Source organism: Antedon mediterranea, chromosome 6, assembly GCF_964355755.1.
Source record: "Antedon mediterranea chromosome 6, ecAntMedi1.1, whole genome shotgun sequence".
Classification (NCBI taxonomy): Eukaryota; Metazoa; Echinodermata; class Crinoidea; order Comatulida; family Antedonidae; genus Antedon; species Antedon mediterranea.
In genome coordinates this window covers 7,863,177-7,884,365 of record NC_092675.1, presented here as the reverse complement: position 1 = coordinate 7,884,365, position 21,189 = coordinate 7,863,177, and the positions used below count along the sequence as shown (strand labels likewise).

The following is a 21,189-nucleotide window of genomic DNA, read 5'->3' as shown; positions in this document are numbered from 1 at the left end:
TAAATGCTTAAACAACATGTGTTATTCCCTCTATAAAAATGATTTTTTTTTTATGAACAATGTGTTGCTTGCTGTAATAGTTGAGAAACTTAATAAAAATAGAGGTTAACTAAATGAAAACAAAATCACATCATCTTTTGTTGGTTTTTTGAAGTAAAGAGTGGACTTCATCTGGTGGTAATTTTACTAATAAAGAAAGCAAAGAAAAATACTTTTAAAATCTTAGTATCACAAATAAAGTAGAAATTTTATTCAAGACTCAACTAAGTTTTCCTTTATTAGGACTGGCTGTACAGTAGTGTTAAAACATACATACTCTTTGCTAATTTCAAAGGAAAGTGTCCCCTGAATAGAGGTTGACCAGTGTGTTAAAACATATATTATACATTGTTTGTTATAACAGAAAGTGTCTGCTTAATAGGGGTGCCCATTAAGAGGGGTTTTAATGTATAAAGTAAAGTACTTTGTAAAGGTAATAAAGATAAAGTAGAAAAAAACTAAAGAATAAAAACTCACATGGCTTTCGTTGTGATGGATTGATAAGACGTGTAACACTTACGTCGAACAAATCATCATCTTCATTGGTGCCATAGATAACGTATAACTGTAAAAATAGAAAAAATGAACAATCTATTCAAGTGGTCGGGATCATTTACTTTACTCTGATATGCAGTCAACTCTCATAAAATGTTAAATTTGAAATTTATTTATACTGGGTAACCTTTTTAGTCAAAGGCTGGTCTTTCTGAGGGCACAGTTATGATCAGTGGCTGTGTGTGTACCAGTACACCGGGGTAACACCTACTCGAAATATGTACTAGGTTCTTTGTACATATGGTTTATAGTCCTTATCTGAAAAGACTTGTTCTACCACCAGAACCATGGAGCGAATGAGCCTCGAACCCTTGCCAATGTTATGGCTATGTAATTACAGTTCCACTGTCTTAACTGCTCGGCTACAGACTCGCTCGAAAAAATGAAAACAAAAAACTGGAATCTTTTTCAAAATCAGAATTTGATTTGAGGTCTTTCTCACAGAAAAATTAATTGCATCATTTAAGGACAACAAGTAAGCTTTTACTCTACTAATTAAAGTCTAACTCTAATAATGACAGGAATTCAAACTTTTGTTGATAATTATACTGCAGCTTAACTTTAACTAAAACAAGTTGACCAATCACAAGTGACAGTTTGGATGATCCATCATGTTGTGATTGAAAAAAATAAATTGCTTCATGCTTCCATTGTTCCCACTAGAACGCAATGCAACGTAACGCAGCGACGTATCGACGCAAAGTGCTGTATTGCGTAATCACAAGTGTGATTTCACGCAGACGGGAGCAAACACAATTATTGGAAGGGAATTTTCTTATGTTGCGTAGGTTGCGTCACTAGTGGGAACCAAGCTTAAGTGGGAACCAAGATTAAGGGCTAGATCCTGGGAACAGAGTAGTTTTTTCTTATGTTTGTACATGAACCAGTTACATTTTTGATTGAATACATTTTACATTTAATAACAAGATCTTACATGATTTTTGTAAATAATTGCCGAGTGATTGAATCGATTAGTTGGTGGCTCAGAGATGAAGAATGGTTGCTTCCATTTTAATGTGTCAATGCTCAACTTGTAGAGGTCATTCAATATGACATCCGATGTACCAACAACACCTAAACCACCAAATACATACAAGTCCTTCAAACAAAAACATAATGCAAAAACAATTATCTATTACAAAACACATTTACAAATTTGTTTGTTATTTCATACACATCCAACAGCAAGTAACTCTCTAATTAAAGGATGGATAAACAATTTCATAATTTATCTTCTTTTCATACGCATCCAACAGCGAGTAACTCGACAATTACAGGATGGATAAACTGTTTAATAATTTATCCTGCTTATAAACTAAGGCTTAGGGAGTGGAGATGAAAGAGTCTTGAGTTACAACCCTGGCACTAGGTCAGGATTGAACCCTGGCACTAGGTCAGCATTGAACCCTGAACCTTGGGATTGGAAGACAAGCATAGGTCCATGAGTGATTGTGAGTGGTTAAAACTTTAAGCCAATCAGTTTTTTGCTGTGATTATCTAATGGCTGTACAGTATTTGCGTGCAATGGTTGTTGATTTTAATTACATTATATGCACATGGAAATATTTACAAATAAGTATAAAAGGTCTTTCACACCTGTTCCGGCACGGTTATGGTCCGGCGCATCAAACATCAATGTTTCGTTTTCATGGCGCTCCATGCGGCTATGCGCCAATCGATATGCACATAGCCGCGTGAAAACGAAACATTGACGTTCGATTGGATTTTCCCGGCACCGGACCGGTACAGGTGTGAAAGACCCTTAAGAGAGTGGGGAAAAACTTGAATAACCAATTACGGCTAAATCATGTGTATTTGTATAACTATAACTTTTTTTTGATTTCCCAACAAACATGGTATCTCTTCCAACCACTACTGTAAATAATTACTTTGGCAATATGACAATAATCCACATCAATACCTTATCTGAGTGTGCTGTAAATGAATGTGATCCTCTTTTACAAGGTACTTCACCTTTGACCTCTGGCTTTGTCCAAACAAGACTATCTATTGATAATACGATAAGAAAGAACATTACACATTATTTATAGTAATAATAACTACAATAAAATCTTCATTTCAAAATTTCTGGTGCGATGTTCTCAGTATATGATTATCTGGCAAAACATATAAATCAATTTTATATAAAAAAAATGTAATATCAGTATATTATAACATTTACAAAATACTTTTTTATTATTTTTGATGATTTTGTCACACGTTCTGTTTAAAAACTCTGTTCACACTAAGATATCACAGACAGTTGTTTGGAATTTACTTGGCTTGCCCCAAATCTGTAGATACATATCTTTTTTATGTTATTCCACCAGACAGCGTTTCGATTTTAGTCTGGAAACAAGAATTACACATATGAAATGCCATATGTGCCAAAATATTTATCTTTTTACTAATATTACGTTGAAACACAGTTTAGAACCTAGACTAGGAAGTTACTTGCCTGTATCAAGAACATACAGATCATTAAGGAACAACTGGTATCCATGACAACCACCAAACAGATATATTCGTGAGTCAACAGCACTACATCGGTGGTCACATCTGAAAAAATAAACACATTACTACTTTCTCTGAAACTTCATTTGAAGTAAAAAATATAGGAATCAGTTTCAAAATCACTTATTAGAAATCACTAATTAAGGACTACATTTCCTTATTTATCTATATTTAAACAATCTTTTTTTCTGTTTTGTTGATAATAATAATCTTGTATTAGTAAGTTTTAACTATTATGGCATAATAATATGATCCCATTCATATTCACAATGTTATTTGTTTTCTTTTTTTATTATTTGTTTTTATCATATAGCTTTTAGTTTACTTGTCATGTCGACAACTGTTTAGGTGGTCAATGCTTAAAGTAATTACCTCCGCCAAGGAGGTTATATTTTCAGCCCTGTATGTTTGGGTGTTTGTGTGTGTGTGTGTTTGTGTGTGTGTGTGTCTGTGAACAGCCTGGAGGCCACAGTTTTTATCCGATTCTCACCAAATTTGGCAACAATGATCTATGCCCCAAAAGCTTGGACGAGTTCGAATTTGAGGGGAAAAGGTCATAGGTCAAGGTCACAACTAACAAAAAACTATTTTACTGCCTAGAGACCACAGTTTTTATCCGATTCTCACAAAACTTAGTCACAATGATCAATGACACATCATATAATTGTGGTTAAATTTTGAAGGGTCAGGGTCAAAGATCAAGGTCAACAAAAAGCTAAAAAAAAAGAAATAAAAAAATAATAAAAAAAAACCTCAGTGGGACTTGAACCAGCGATCTCAACTGTGAGAGGCTGGATACATAACCATTACACCACACTGTCATCCACAACTTTGTAGTGTGCAGTTAACATATTTACACTTAGAACTAATAAAAAAAATGTAAAAAAAAAATATTCAGGGGCATTTTATGTAGGGGAATTTTACAGTAGGCGGAGGTTTGTACTCTCGGAGTACCCTCTAGTTATTACATATTTTTATCTCCTTTCACACATTGTCCTCTTTGTATTTTTTTTCTTTTCTAAAGTATAAATATCTGTTCTAATTTGTACAATGTGTGGAAAATAAAAAAATTAAATGAATTTACTACATTTTGAAATACCTCGGAGTTGGAATTTCACCATGCGTATGCAACAATGTCCAAGTTGAAGACGAAGGCTGAAACAGATAAATGTTGTTACTAGCTTTACCGTGTATTATTCCACCAATAACATACAGGTTGCCACGAGCGACTGCTGTGTCATGACACAAGGTCATTGGTTCAGGTCCATTTCTTTCGCATTTGACCCAGTGCTGGTTGACTATAGTAAGAAAATCGAGACAAAATTGATATTTTATTGTTAATAGGTACAATCAAAACTTGATGGTTTGATTTAGTTCGCTTTTGGGAATCCTGTCTCTCTCTATTGTTTGTTTTTTTTGTTATAAGTGAGACGAAATAAATGAAAAAAAAAAAAAAAAGGGGGTCAGTAAAACTATAGAGAAAGTAATAGTGAAAGTACTGTACATGTAATTCTCCACTGACTTGAAAATCTGGTCTTCCATAAAAGTTTTCCCAATAATATATTTTCAACTATGATTGGACAGGATCATGGTTGTGTTGGGTGCTTATGTTGGGTGTATAGACTAGGGGATTTATGTAATAATATCATCATTTTATTAGCATTACAATTTAACCAAGAAAATTCTTGAATAGAAAATCTTTTTTTTCAATACCTGTGTCAAATTTAAAGGTTCCTGGTAGACATTTTTTCGCATCTGGGTGGTTTTTCCCACCATGCAAGTACAAGTCACTGCCGATAGAACTGCAAAAGTAAGTGCATGAATGAATTCATATTTAGATTACACTTTATGCGATAAGTATACTAAAGTTATGTAAAATAAATGATTTATGTCTTATACAGATCTATCATTTCTTCTTTTCTTTTTTAATATTCTTTATTATATTATCAATATTCTTTATTATTTGTTAAGCTCTGTCAACACTATCAAAAAAGTTATGTGACAAAAAAAAATGTGATGTGCCCATATATGGACATGATGATGTCATATCACTACCATATTTGGGCATATATATGTCCCAATCCAGTCATGACAGATGATAACCTCAGGCCCAAAATATTATTTAACTAAGCTAAGTACTTCTCTTCTACGGATGAGTTGGGTTCATTGATTTGTTAAATTATTTTTATACAGTAAAAAGTAAAAAACATCAGCAATTATTAGATTTATAAACTACTCTGCTGGTAGAAGAACCAGTGGGAATATTAAAAAAAAAAGATCATCCGTCCACGTGGTCGAGTCAGTTCACCATAGAAAATTATTTTAATAATTGACAACACAACACTATTGGTACACAAGCACACCTACAGTAAGATAGAGCGCAGACAGCGAAAGTGAAAATAGTTTAGTCTTTTCTCCTGATGACGATACGTGGTGCATGTCCAGGACTCCGAGCAATATAACAGGACAAATGCAATGTATCATCAATTTGATGGTAAGGTTATGGTGGTTGTTCCATACACAAGCACGAAATCTTCCAAAAGTGGTTGCTGCTTTTCCAATATCACCACCATATTTGGGCACATCACACTTTTTTTGTAAAACTAGTTTTATAGTGTAGACCAAGCTTTATATTATTTATTCTTTATCATTTTTTATTTAAATTTATTTCTTAAGTTACCTTAGAGAATGGCCATCTCTTGAATCTGGGATGCTACCACACTGCTTTACTTCAATCCACTCTAGCTGCTTAACAACTTAAACAAAAATTAAAGTTAACTTAATTAACTCTTCTTTCAATTTTATATTTTATAATTAAAAGCTGAATAAATCTCAATCCACTGCAATACATAAATAAAAAATATGAAATGTGTAAATGATTCACTGATAAATATGATATAATAATTCATCAAAACCAAGTAGTTTTACCATATTTTACATCATTTTAGATGTTTTACTAGTTTTTAGTTATTACTGTTTTTTGTCTTTCTCTTTCAATATTAACAGTTAATTCATGTTTAAGCTCTACTCAAGGTAATATCTTGGTTTCAAAATATGTTTTCTTGAACAAATTTACCACTATGAAAATGTATAGACATTTTATTTTTAAATGTATGCACTCATGCATGTAAATTCAAAGCCAATTATGAGACAAAGTTTATGAATGACAAGTTATTATTGAAACATGCACAATATGGTCAGCATATGAATTTACCTTGGACTAGGCTTGTTTCCAATTGGACATCGATCCAGCCATTCAATGCTTGCAACTGCTGAACTCATTTTTTTACATTATATACCTGTATTATTAAATAACATGTCATCTCATTCTCATCAATCAATATTTACGTACCAATAAAACTGTAATCACTGTTTATCACAATTTTTTTTTTACAGAGTAGTAGGCCTACCTAGACTTTAGGTCATTATAATAGTCGCCAGGGAGTACAATTTTAATTACTGGTACTTTATATGTAGGGAGTAGAAGAAGTAGGATTTGTTGATATAAAGTTTGCGAAGAAGTAGGATTATTAGGGTCTATTCTATTTTTAGCACATTTCATATACTGCGACCAATGATATGAAGTGCGACCGAAATTACATGAAAAGTCATCAGTGGGGTGTCCATCCATGCATGGTGTAAATAGGAAGGATTCGTCAAGACTGGGGCCTACTACTACTAAAGTAGTAGTAGGCCTAGGCCTAGGAGCCTAGGCTAGCCCTAGCCTAGGCTAGGCTAGTCTACCTAGCTAGGGCAGGCTATGTTGTGTCAGTGGAATAACAATTTGTTTTTATCGATTTTTAATAATATAACTCTATTGAATTACTATCCTAGACCCTATTACTACATTTATATGCACATAATACTTATTTTTGCCACCTTTTAAATACAAAATCTGTTCCGAGACAAACAAAAAACAAAAACATGCCGCCGTGTGCCAGAACAGGAAGTCAACCAAGCGTGACAAACTAATCAAGCATAAAATGTTTGAAACCTATTCGAGCATGTTGACCAACATGTGAGAAAACAAAAATACTGTACAACATTTTTCATGTAATAAAATATCTTTTTATGAAGTACTTAATAGCAATAAGACCAGTCGATACTTCAAGTATACTGTATATGAAAATCAATTAAGTAAAACAAGGTAAAGAATTATTGATCATAATGCCTCATAAAGCCAGGTTGGTAGTACTGTACTAGCTAGAGTAGGTAACACAGACTGTGTGTCACAGATATACTACTAGGCCTAGCCCTTAGGCCTAGGCCTGACTTCACAAATCTATAAAAAGCAACCAAATTGCATATCTTCGCATGTGAGGGAACATGCTGACATGGCCTAGACCTAGTAGTAGTAGTATTTGATGCAACAGCTCTACTTTCTGCAAAGTGCAGTGTAATATTTAAATCAATTTAAAAATGTGAAGTACTTGATTTATTTTTGCAAAAATTAAAATTGCTAACTATAAAGGATTGCTTTTATGATGGGTTGATAAGATAATAAATACAATTTTTTATACAGAATCAAGACATAAAATGCTGCTGGAATATGAAAAGCAGATGTTTTTAGATCTGTTCCATGAGGATGGACTTATTGTTTCAGCACGGTAAATGCAAACAGGTTTTTTTTTTTAGTGGAGGGATACATCAGAACTACACATTAAAAATTCATTCCGGTAGCCGATCACTCCGGCCGCGCTTCACTCCGGCTGCCGTATCAGTTTAGCGCGATGGTATGCACTCCGGCCGCTATTCAATTTGACTTCCTGTACGTTTTCTATACTGTTCAGTATTATAACAAATTCTTGGTGAATTTAAATGGAACTAGTTGAATATTTATTAGCAACAATTTTACTTTTTTCATTAACAATAACATTCAAAGAAGTTGGAACTGCTTTTTCTTTCAAACTAAACTTAACTTAATTAAATTCAATAATAAAATAATAATCAAATACCCGCTTGAATAACACTATTTAATTTCTATTTAATGTACATTTATTTTTATAGCTTTACATTTATTAACATTAAAAATTTGTTAAAACCCTTATTTTTATAACACTTTATCTTGCCAGTACCCATACTTACTAATTGTAGTTAATAATTTATTTCAAATGATCAATTATTATTGATGTTTGTTATAGTTAATAATAACAATATTTACAATATTAATTTATTTCAAATAATCAAATATCCGTGTAATTAATGTTACCTGGAATTGTATCAAGAATTAATATATTATTTTTGTACAGTCCAATTTACAATGATTTTATATTTTAATTTATATATGATAAACATAATATGACATATAGGGTACATTGCAATAAATTACATTAATTAATCACATTACAATTAATATACTAGCCTATTACATTTAATTGGATACAACACATAAATTATTTTGTTTTAGCATTAGACCTAATTTAAAACACTTGCGATGTTGTTGTGATCCTGAAAGAGAAAAAATATACTGTATGATTACAAATGTTTATTTTGATTCTCTACAAAAAAACGTGTCTCGGTTGTAAAAGACTCATTGGGCGCTCCATAGCTGCGGCCGGAATGAACCGCGGCCGGATTGAAGCGCGGCCGGAGTGAAGCGCGGCCGGAGTGATCTGTATTCAAAATTCCCACAACAGTATGGGAAGTGCACTCCAAATCCTCTCATGTTCTCCCAACTCCTGTTCTCCTAACTCCTGTTCTCCTGACAATGCAAATGTCAACAGAACTATTTTAGTGTGGTTTTCTTTTCAAACCCAAATTTAATTGCAAACATAACAAGGTTTTGGTCAGAAAAAAATATGAATTTAATACCTTAGATGGATTAGATGTGTATTTATTTGTTAATAAATTACAGTGCTGTTTTTTTTTTCATTTAGGGGTCTTGGAATAGAAAGATTGTTACTGCATTTCATAGAATTGTACAGTGACCCTGGAAATCTTGTTCTTGTTCTCAACACAAGCAGTCATGAAGAGGTTAACCTTTCAACCCTACACTTTATCAAATTGCCATCTCCCTTTGTTTTGAACTTTGAAATAATAGCCTGCCTTATTTATCTATTTATTCAGAACTCAGGGTTGTGTAGTTTAATTATATAAACCACCGAATCAGAAGATTTGCCTTTCTCAGACGTAATTAATTAAACAAATTTGCGAGTACCATACTAGTAATTCTTGGGTGGGAATCAAACCTACAACCTCCAGAAAACTAGCCTGATGTCACTACTTCTAGACTACTGATATTTCACTATAGAGGCTAGGGTTAGGCTCAAGCCCAAGAAAGCAGTTAGGGCAGATACTGACATGATCAATTAATAAGTTCTTCAATAATTCTGAATGTTTGTACGATTAAAATTATCATCAAACATATTGAATTATTTGTTGGGTTTGTAGTCCTAATTATAAATAAAAGCCCTGTCTATCACTATCAAGCTTTATGTGACAAAATAATGTGATGTGCCCATATACTGTATTGACATGATGATGCTATATCACTACCATATTTAGGCACATAACACTTTTTTTTCACATGAAGTTTGATAGTGTAGACAGAGCTTTACAAGCAAATTACAGTGCCATTTGAATGTGTGACTGACCATTTTGATTTCTTTTTCATTCACAGAATTACCTAATTGAAGAATTAATAAGCAAAGAGGTAAAGTCTTTACCAAAGGTTATCAACAATGAGTACAGTGTGAAACAAAGGTATTATGGGATATTTCATAAATTTCCTTTATTGTGAGAAAATTCTTATTTGGGATATTTTGGTTTTTGAGTCTGCTTTCAGAAGAGTTCAACTGTGTTTTGAAAAAATGAAAATTGAAATTATTATATCTTCAATCACTTTCCTAATATTTAAAGACACCTTCCCTACGTTTTTTAGATCTAATATTTAAGATCACAAACTATATTTAATGTAAAAATAATACTATATGGTCCTATTGCGATAACTTTTTTTGTCTTTAAATGGTTAAAAATGTGAAAAATAAGTTGATTCTAATAATTATAGCGGCCCGCTATAAATCCCAAAATGCATTGCGCGCGGATTGATATTTTTTTTTCTTCTGAAATTCACCCACTTTTCGATCAATTGTGAGGCCAAAACAGATGGAAGACTCCTAACTTTTCAGCGAAACATTTGTGTAATTTGTGAGAGTTTGCATTCGATTCCATACATATGCATTACTGAAAATAAGAAAAAATTTGATTTGTGGTATGTTTATTTTGCAGACAAGCTGTTTACTTAGAAGGTGGAGTTCTCTTTATCACTTCACGTATTCTTGTTGTGGACTTATTAACTGACCGTATACCTGCTCATCTAGTATCTGGCATTCTTGTCTCAAAAGCACATAAGTAAAGTTACAAATGAAAACAATATTATGCTTACTCTACATAATGTAGTAGAGCTGTAGCTTGGTGGTTGATGTGCTTGCCTTCCAATCCCTACATCTAGGGCTCAATCCTGACCTTGTGCCAGAGTTGTTCCTCACAACATTTTCAACTCCACTTCCTAAAATTAAACTTTGTTTATAAGCACAATCAATAATAAAATTGTCAGTGGCATAACACAGAGGCTTGAGGCCCCTAGTTTAAGGACCCTAAGTGGCCCTCCCACGCTCGATGCCTCTGATGTTTTTAGCCCTTTTCGGCATATTTTAATGCCTGTTTTTTTCCTCTGGGACCTGCTCAGGGGCCCCTGTAAGCTCCGGGGCCTCTGGTTTTAGCCAGTGCGGGCTCATACCAATAGGTTCTGAAAATAGTTTATCCATCCTGTAATTGGTAAGTTACTCGCTGTTTGATACATATGAAATTTTAAAAAAAAGTTAGACAAACCAATGTTTTGATACAGCTTAACTTATTCACACTGCTACGTTGGTTTTAGGATTATCAACAGTCATCAAGAATCCTTCATATTACGGCTGTATCGAGAGAAGAACAAGACAGGATTTATAAAAGCGTTCTCTGACCAACCACAAGCCTTTTCATCTGGCTTCTGTAACATTGATCATGTGATGAAAAGCTTGTTTGTCCGCAAACTTCATCTCTGGCCTCGATTTCATGCTTCAGTTAACTCGTTTTTAGAAAGAAATCAGGTAAGAGGTTAAAGGTTATTAATCAAAAGATTGAGACACTTTAGTTTTATATTCACATTACTGACGATTGCCACACAAGATTCTCTATTATATTAAGTCTACACTATCAAACTTGTGATATGCCCATATATGAACACAATGATGTCATATCACTACCATATTTTGGAATATCCCTACCATATTTGGGCACATCACACTTTTTTTATCGAACTAGTTAGATACAGTAGTGTAGACAGAGCTTTAAATAAAGTTTCAAGCGTCAGACAAGATTTACCCACCAAGCTACAATTCCTTATAACCACTTATTTCTTTCTTCTTTTTATTGCTTTTAGCCAGATGTTGTTGAGCTTCAGCTTAGCATGACAGCACGAATGCAAGCCATACAATCATCAATTCTTGACATCATTAATGCTTGTCTTCAAGAGATTAAAAGATACAATCCTATGGTAAATTATTATACAAATAATGAATGCTTATGTGTGTAATGGCACAAGTAATGGCATGAGGTAAATGATAAATGGTTAGTTAGTATCAGGCTAGGCCTAGGCTTTTTAACCTTGCTAGACCTGGGATTGTTTGGTCGTTTGTTGACATGGGTAATTAACACTACAGTGTAGGTGCATTTATAAAATCCATAAATAATAATATTTAATATAATTATTAAAAAGCAAATGTTACTGTTTTAATCAATGTGAATCAAATGTAGGCCTTGGCTAGGCCTAACTTTTATTTGATTCAAATTAGAGGAATCTATTTAGATGTTATATAAAACAAATAATGAATGTATTATATTCATGTAATAATACAAATAATTGCATTTGGTGAATGATGAAAGGTTAAATATCAACTCGTATTCAACTTGCCTCGTTGAAATCTAACCTTTCATCATTCACCTCATATTTGTACCATTACACTCATAAACATTAATTATTTGTATGTTATTTCATACACTGTACAGTGGAAGTTTTTGTATTGTGTCATTCTCAATGATCTCAATACAGTATAAAACATCACAGGAATTGTGATGGTCCATATACTAATTACCGTAATAATTACAAATTTTAAAATGTCATGTTAGGCCAATTTGAAAGTTCTTTTTTTATGGTATATTTTGAAATTTTAAAAGACTATTTATGGCTTTCTTCTGAACTTATTGTGTGTTATTAAGGAGGATCTTTGTTACTTTTTAGCTGGATGCAGATGCCCTTTGTGTTCAGAATATCATTGGTAGAAAAAGCCTTGATAAACTCATCAAGCACCAACTGGATCCAGTTTGGCATCAGCTGGTAAGTAGAGAATACACTAACTACAAAAACTATTTAAATATGTATTGACTTAATTGAAATAGTGTATAAGCATAGAGATATTACAGTAAACATCTCTGTTTAAGGGAGATTATTTCGATTGGTGAATACGACCACAGGAAGGGAGATATTTTGATAAAGCTTGGTTCCCACTAGAAGGTAACGCAAGGACGTAAACGCAACGCAAGCGAATTGACCAATCACAAGCGATGGCTTATTCGCTTGTGATTGCTAACTGTCTATAACTTCGCTTGTCATTGGTTAAAACGCTTGCGTTGCGTTTACGTCCTTGCGTTACGTTCTAGTGGGAACCAAGCTTTAGTGAATGCAACCACAGGATTAAGATCCAAGAATTGAGCAGATTATTATTGATACAGTGAATTTTACCTTATTATTTTTTAGACGGGTAAAACAAGGCAGTTGGTGGCTGATTTAAAGCTTCTTTGTCTACTTCTACAGTATCTTGTTCAGTATGATTGCATCACATTCTATAATTATTTAAACACATTCAGGTAACAATAACAATTTAGATCCTGTCATTTGAAATATTAAAACTGTATCCATATTATTGTTTGCTGTGTGTGTAAAGGGGTTGCTATCTAATACCATTTCACACCAAAAGCAAAACTCCGGCGACCCTCCGGAGTTGACGCCTCGGTGTTTTGGTGTGAAAGGTAAAATCAAACAACTCCGGAGTTCAAAACAGCGGGGTTCAACAGCTGAATGTTCTCCGGAGGGTGAATTGCGGGGACACACCGGTGTTTAGGTGTAAAAGGAGTTTTGAGGTCAACAGGTCATCCTCACACGATCACTTATTGCTTTAGTTTTATTTTAAAATTACTTATTTGTACAAAATATATAGCGGGTCTATAAAATAATAAGTAGTATCAATAAAACATTATGACTTCTGAGGCTTTTGAAAATAATTATTAAATTAATTAATTAATTATTCTAATGATGGTCGCTATATAAACAAACAAAATATAGGGCGACATTTACAATTTTATTTTATAAACCATGGTGTTGCTAGGTTGGTATGAAAGAGGTATCTCCGGAGTTTTTAATGGTCATAAACCCCAGGGTGTCTACGGAGATCACTCCGGAGTTTTGGTGTGAAAGGGTATATCTGTAGTATAGACTATACCAAGTCTGAGTAGTTTTGAGACAAAGCAAGTGATGTGCCATGTACAACTCTAATAGTTGTAAACTTAACAATGCTTTTATAATCTGTAAATTGTCTACAATTGGGAAAATATTAATACTGTAATTGTTTGGAGTTACTGTATTTTTGTTATAGATCAAGTGAGCTAAAGTTTGGACAGAACTCTGGTTGGCTTTATTTAGATGCAGCAAACACAATGTTTATGGTAAATTAAATCAAAACATTTTATTTTTAGTCATGACAACAAACAATATGGTAAAGAATTTTACCATAACACTGTATTTGAGATATACAGTACAAAATATATTACAACAGTATATTTAGGTACCCCATGTTAAAATGTCCACGTCTGTTTGCCAAAAATATCATCATTGGTAGAAAGAGCCTTGATAAACTCATCAAGTACTAACTGTATTTGAGATATACAATTACATGAATGAATATTTATTACAACAGTATATTTAGGTACCCCATGTTAAAATGTCCACCTCTGTTTACCAAATATAAAGGCTCTCTAATAAGATATCATTATTACATATCATTAATTGATTAAATAAACCCTTAATAGTGTTTGGCATCATGAACACATTTTTTGTTGTTGTTGAAAAGTTTTATTATATTTCTATAGCATGCAAAAGAAAGAATATTTGGCGCCTCAAAGAACAAGAAACAAAAAACAGACGACAAAGAGGAAAAGAAAAAAGATGAAGAAGAACAAGGTAATGCTTAGAGAGTTTCCGAAGCCACAATATAATTATCGATTAATTTTTTAACCACTAAAGTGTACATGATCATTAATCACCAAACAACCAGGTGCCCAATCACAATGCTTTGTCCATCAGTTAAAAGGGTTAAAAATTATCCCATTTATCCGATAATTTGAATGAGATAACTATTGGTTAATTTTTCTCGAGTTGAATCGATTAAACCCTGTTTTCACAGGCAGTTTATCGGTTAATTTTTATCAGTTAATTATCGGTTATTTTTTTCCTGCAGAAACTTGGCCGAACAGTCTTTTATAGAATGGAATTAACTTTTTTTAAGATATTTTTCAGATATTTATTTTAAGGGTTGATTAAGTATGATTAATGATTACGACAACTGGAGAAAATGTTAGATCCCTATTCAGAACTAGCCAGTATCCTGTTGTGTTTTCTTCTAGATCTCGAGCTTGAACCATGTCCGAAGTGGCAGTTATTATTAGATACCTTGAATGAGATTAAGGAAGACAGTAAATCTACAGGTGAATAGACAATCACACAAATATGCACATTTTATTTAAACACACATATCAAATATTAGCAGGTTAAGATACATATGTATATTACAAATAAGATATTTTTACATTTCATACATCTGTATAAAATTTATTTTATACTTATGTTTACAGTAGTTATTTTTGTATTACATTTTTAGGTCAATGAATGCATATATTATTAGTAGTATTACACATATATTAGTAGTACACATATTATTATTATGTTTTTACATTAATAAACTCGCCCAAATTTCAGGTCAATCAAATCGTGTTTTGATCTGTGCATCTGATGACCGAACTTGCTCACAACTAAAAGATTTTCTTTGTAATGGTGCTAAGCCAGTATTGTTGAAGTTATTTGATAAATATTTCCAGTCTAAAACTTCTGACAAGGATAAAGATGACGCTGCTGTAAGTATTCAATTTTCAATGAATTAATGTTTATGAGTTGAATAGTAAAACTATTTTTATGAGCTGAATGACTGTAATGATGTGGAACGAAGTTAAATAGGACAGTCCAATGAAATGGTGAAAATGTTGTATTAGAGTGAATATAATGATGTTTAACTAATTGACACATACATGACACTCTATTCTAGTGACATCAGACCGCCTGTCAATATAACCTTTTTCATTTCCCAATAGGGCAATATAACGTTTTTCATTTCCCAATAGGGCAATATAATGTATGTAGTCATAGCCATTTCATCCAATCACATTCTTTCATAGGCTATATACTATAATGAGAGTTAAAGGCAGAAAAGGAGGATATTTATCTATAATTCTCATTTTATTCAATTTAATTCAACTTTTATTTCAGACAATTGTCCATATGGTATAATACATTACAACAACAACAAAAATGAAGGAGAGAGGACCAAAACTGTTATATATTGGTATATAATGCCTCTCTCCATTTGTAGTACATGTTTGAATCCATCAACACATATTTATATATACAAATTAACATTCTGCGAAATTGAAATTGTGACATTACACAGCACTTTCCTGAAGATCAACAAATATCTAAATATGCCCCCTTTGTGCATCTTCTATTTCCAGGGTAATAAAAGAAAAAGAACTGCAAAATCAAAACCAACAGAAAGAGGCAAAGATGAGCAGACATTGACCCAGATGGTAGGAAGTTTAATACGCATTCCTGATGCTGGTAATGACCAGGCATCTTCAGATGTCCAAGTGACATCATTTGATGCATATTATGGTATTGTAACAGCGCCCTCTACTGTCATCCATCCACTTCATGGCAATGAGTAAGTATTACGTATTTCGTTTGTTTGTTTTATTTTGTTTACTCAGTAATATGAATTCTATTTTGTAGTCAAAAACTAGTTTGACAAAAAAAGTATGATGCACCCAAATATGATAGTAATACTGTATACCCAAATATGGTAGTGATATGACATCATCATGTTCATATATGGGTGCATCACATTTGTTGTCACATAAAGTTTGATAGTGTAGACAGAGCTTTAGAGAGAGAAAGAGATATTTGTTTATTTTTACCAAAACATGTTTTTCCATAAATTCTAGAGAGCCCACTTTCAAAATCAATAATCCTCTGAAAAACATATAGTTCACATTAATTTAAAATAAAATGAGTAAATCTTGATCGTTCAATTGTTTTTTTTTACATTTTTTAAATCACAGAGATCCACATAATTTAACAAGAACATTAAAAGAAGTTCAGCCAACGTACGTCATTTTATATGATGCAGAGATTCAGTTTGTTCGTCAACTAGAAGTGAGTATATTATTGCTTGTTGTTAAGTAATTAAAAAACTAAATAACAGTCCAAGGAATATGTAAGGTCTAGTGTAGTTGATGACAGATTTCTGATTTTTAGGACAGAATTGTTAATAAACAGCGTCAGATTTATAATTCAATTTTAATTTATTTCACAAGAAGGCCACTCAGAGAGCGCAAGCCTCCTCCTAGGCATAAAATGTAATTACATGTTCCCATACAGCTATGAAACCATCCTTTAAAATCTTGTGAAATTCGGGCAATAACTTTTTGATTAATCCTGCTAACTAAATATATAAACCAAAATTTGAATTTGGCAGAGGTAATAATAATCATCTGCATATGCCCTCACTGCTACCTTTTACACTTTATTTAATTGTTTATCGTTTATAAATACAGCTATCCTTTCTCTCCTTCTCTCCTTCCCCTCCCCCCCCCCCCCCATAACAAATTTCTCGATCCACTTTGAAAAATATATAATTTGTATTCCTTTTTCAAGATATATAAAGCTACGCGAGGGAATCTACCACTTCGTGTTTACTTTCTAATGTACGAAGGATCAACTGAAGAGCAACGCTACTTAACAACCCTCCAAAAGGAGAAGAATTCATTTGAACAATTGATACGAGAAAAAGCAGTAAGTTCCATGTTGTTACTTTTTGTTATAGTGGTTGTTTTGTTGTTGTATGTTTAACACAGTATACTATAATGCTTGTTTCTCAAACAATTTGTGTCTTATTGTGCACTATATTTACATACAAAACATTTCAGTTTATGTATGTATATGTATTTTTTTGTATTTATATTTTCGCTGTTAATCTGAATAATGAATGAAACTAAGCCAGGATTGTTTAAAGCCCCTTGGTTGGTCCTCTCATTGATCAAGGGCTTCGCTCATCCAGTGCCCACCTTAACCAGAGGAGAGGGATAAGCCAATACGTCTGAAGCAGATACTAGATGCAGGGCCCCAGCCCCATACAACACCTGATATTCCCAGATGGTCTCCCATCCAACTGGTCCCAATGTTGCCTATTTGAATTGCTCAGGGAACAAACTAGTTTTCTGCAGATAGCTGAAGTTAGTCAACTGGTCTACACTCACTGGCCTACACTCACTGGCCAAGTTTAGAAAAACCTTTCTTTCCGAAAGTTTGCTACTAGTATTTTTAAGAGATTTTAAGAGCACAACATTGAAATAGTGCAATTCATTTTCAACTTGCTTACTTTAATTCTACAGACAATGGTTATTCCAGAAGAGGTTGATGGAAAAGGAGAAGTAGCCCCTCAATTGGAACGTACACAACCAATAGATAAGAGTAATACTAGGAAAGGAGATCAAGCTATGCATGTACAGCAGAAGGTATTACATCCATACATATTGTATGTTGAGTAGCCTAGCTGTTAAAGTAGAGCCTCCGCAAACCATAACCATAGCATCACGCACATGTTCAAACCTCTATAGTTTTAGTGGTCTAGTGTACACATCTGGCTCATATGCATTTTTAAAAAACCCTGTGTATTATTTGAAAGAATAGGGTTACCCTGATGTACTGGTCCATGTCAGTTCCTGCCATTGTGTACAAATGTGTTCTGTCTACTGGTATTTCAACATAAAGGAAAGATGAAAGTTATTGTGTAGTATGTACAACATCTAGTACTTGTATAAAGCACAAATTTGATTCCATTGTATACTGAATATACTGTATACACTTTGGTAGAAATTTCTAAATTTGTATTCATACAAAAGTTAAAATATCAATTTACAAATATGATTCAATATATTTTATTATCTTAGACTTTCAGAGCCCTAAATTGTTTAATTAATTAAATCAACTATAGTTTGTGAATAACAATGTTTTAGGTGATAGTTGATATGAGAGAATTTCGAAGTGAGCTGCCATCGATTTTGTACAAGAAAGGAATTGACATTGTTCCTGTTACTATAGAAGTTGGGGATTACATATTGACCCCTGACATCTGTGTTGAACGTAAAAGCGTGAGTGATTTGATTGGATCGTTGAAAAGTGGTAGACTTTATAACCAGGTGGTCGCAATGACAAGGTATTACACTACACCTGTTTTGCTGGTCGAATTTGATGCAAACAAGTCATTTAGTCTACAGGTACGTTAATATCAATGGTTTAATGCACATAGTTACCAACTCTCTCGCATCTTGCAGACTTCCTCCTGACATTCACATTAAAAGCAAAATATGATCGTTTTTGCTGATTCCTAGCATGCTATGGGAGTGTCATTTCCGGCCAACTAAAGGTGCCATTTATCATGAATTTTACGGGCGAGAGTAATATTTCTGGCCATCTAGAACTAAACTCGCTTCGTCAGGACTTGGAAGACGTTTTTAACTATACGCCATAATTTTTTTCAAAGAATACAGTATATGTTAAAATTAAGCCATTTGATTGGTTAATTTTATATCGTTTGCCATTCAATGTTAGTTCTATTGCTCAGTAAAAGTTCTATCCAATGGGTCTATTACACATAACATATTTTTATAATGCATAGTCTATCACTGTTCTACTCCGCAGCCATAAAAATAGAATAGCCTAGCCTTCCTATCAAACGATTGTAAAAATAAAATGTTTATTATTGTTGTAGTTGAACATTTTTATATTTGTTTTTAGACAAGAACCACAATGACATCAGAAGTATCATATCAAAACATCTCTTCTAAACTGGCTCTTCTGACTCTACATTTTCCCGGTCTACGAATCTTATGGTGCCCAAGTCCACACGGTACTGCAGAATTATTTGCAGAGCTTAAGGTATCCATTTTGTTCCTTTGTATGATAATTGGTGGCAAATAGGTTTTACATACTGAAACATGTGTGTGGGAACTACATTATATGGTTTTTGTCAGAACCACCACTAATTTGGTACAGGATTTTGGTAAACTTTCATCACCAGATAGTAATCACATAGACATGGGAACCTGCAGTAGCTAGCCCCAAATACGCCTATTTGTTAAGGTTAACAAATTTTGTGGAAGAGAAAAATTAAAGCATCAACTGAGTTTCATTTTCAGCGTAAATAATGTCAGTGTTTATTTCATTTGTAATGTGCCTACATGACTTGTACCAATAAAACACTCAGTTACAGTTATATCTGTGGTTCAGTTTACAGATGTATTGTTTATTAAAAGTAATGTTTCAATGTTTGTTTCATAGGCTAACCGAATGCAGCCTGATGTAGAGAGTGCACTGGCGATCACAACAACTGACAAAACTGACTCAATCGATGTATATAATCATACACCCTATGATATGTTACTTAAGATGCCTGGAATTAACACAAAGAATTGCTGGTATGTAGGCCTATAGATATTAACTGGCTGCAGAGTTGAATAAATGTTGAATCAACTTTTTAGGCTTAAGCTCTGTCTACACTATCAAACTTTATTTGACCAAAAAATGTGATGTGCCCATATATGGACATGATGATGTTATATCACTACCATATTTGGGCAAATCACTAACATATTTTGACACATCGCACTTTTTTTTGTCAAACTAGCTTAATAGTGTAGACAGAGCTTTACATTGATGATTAAAGGCTGTAATGATATATAATTAACATAATTATCAAGATTATTATTATAAAATTTCATTTTAATCCATGATAAATTATAATTTTTAATTATTTATAATTCATTTTTATTTCAGGGCTTTACTGAAGAAGGTTAAAGATTTATCAGAATTAAGTTCTCTATCAATTGACCAATTGGAAGAGTTGCTTGGGAGTAGCCTGCATGCAAATCTACTACACAAATTTCTACATACGACGCAGACAGAAGCTGCAACAACAGCTTCTAAAAAAACTGCTTCCTTTCCTTGTCGTAAAAATGCAAAATCAATTGTGAAGAAGTAGTAATTTGACATTTTATGAGATATTTCATATTCCTTCCTCTTGTTGTTAATGGATGATGACATTTGCTCAGGTGCGAATCCAGCATTGGATAAATGGGGGTGGGGGGTTTGTTAAGAAGATCATTTGTATCATATATATAAACTATTGTATGTAGAAAAAATAGATTTTTGGAAAAATTATCAACAATTCGTTTCTTGATCTTTATTGTATCAATACATTGGTTAATCCCAAGAAATAGCTTTAAGGCCAATTTATAATAGACAAGCGGTAACGGTAAGCGCAAAAAAAACGTGTATCCTGTCCCACATAGAGTATCTATACTAAGCTAAACTGCCTGTCCGCTCCACGTTGTGTGTAAATGGTCATAAGGAAATAGGCTGTGTTTGGACGTAAAATCAGTGACATGTGTAACTTTACAATTTACACAAGTAAACTAACAAAAAACACCCAGCAGCATGCATCTCTTTACACAAATTGCTCCTTATCTTGCGGTTAACCAGCTTGCGGTTTAAGGTGTAATTAAAAAATCCACCTCATGAGGTGGATTCTTGTAAACAGCAAGTTTATCTCAAAATGTACACCACACGCAACCATTGCACGTGTAAATGTGTTCTGTCCG

General features: G+C 33.2%; 2 protein-coding genes across 3 annotated transcripts; one reads left to right on the top strand and one right to left on the bottom strand.

Annotated features, from left to right (window-relative positions):
• Positions 1-130: 130 nt before the first annotated feature.
• LOC140051955 (uncharacterized) lies at positions 131-6,720 on the bottom strand. The gene is made up of 10 exons (XM_072097311.1): positions 6,709-6,720; positions 6,323-6,377; positions 5,789-5,864; positions 4,822-4,910; positions 4,208-4,406; positions 3,053-3,153; positions 2,516-2,601; positions 1,529-1,693; positions 517-604; positions 131-186 (listed from the first exon to the last, which is right to left on the bottom strand). The coding sequence occupies exons 1-10, from the start codon at positions 6,718-6,720 to the stop codon at positions 131-133; spliced, it is 927 nt and encodes a 308-aa protein (XP_071953412.1).
• A 413-nt stretch (positions 6,721-7,133) lies between these two features.
• LOC140051201 (DNA repair endonuclease XPF-like) lies at positions 7,134-20,784 on the top strand. Of its 2 annotated transcripts, XM_072096337.1 has the most exons (21): positions 7,134-7,255; positions 7,631-7,715; positions 8,985-9,081; positions 9,728-9,810; positions 10,336-10,458; positions 10,988-11,198; positions 11,531-11,644; positions 12,389-12,484; positions 12,905-13,014; positions 13,800-13,869; positions 14,293-14,383; positions 14,827-14,907; positions 15,179-15,333; positions 15,985-16,193; positions 16,591-16,684; positions 17,186-17,323; positions 17,923-18,045; positions 18,547-18,807; positions 19,328-19,468; positions 19,871-20,007; positions 20,366-20,784. In XM_072096337.1, the coding sequence occupies exons 2-21, from the start codon at positions 7,645-7,647 to the stop codon at positions 20,568-20,570; spliced, it is 2,610 nt and encodes an 869-aa protein (XP_071952438.1). In that variant the 5' UTR covers positions 7,134-7,255; positions 7,631-7,644; the 3' UTR covers positions 20,571-20,784. The 2 variants fall into 2 exon arrangements, with proteins under 2 accessions (XP_071952438.1, XP_071952439.1); XM_072096338.1 differs by lacking the exon at positions 10,336-10,458.
• Positions 20,785-21,189: the final 405 nt, after the last annotated feature.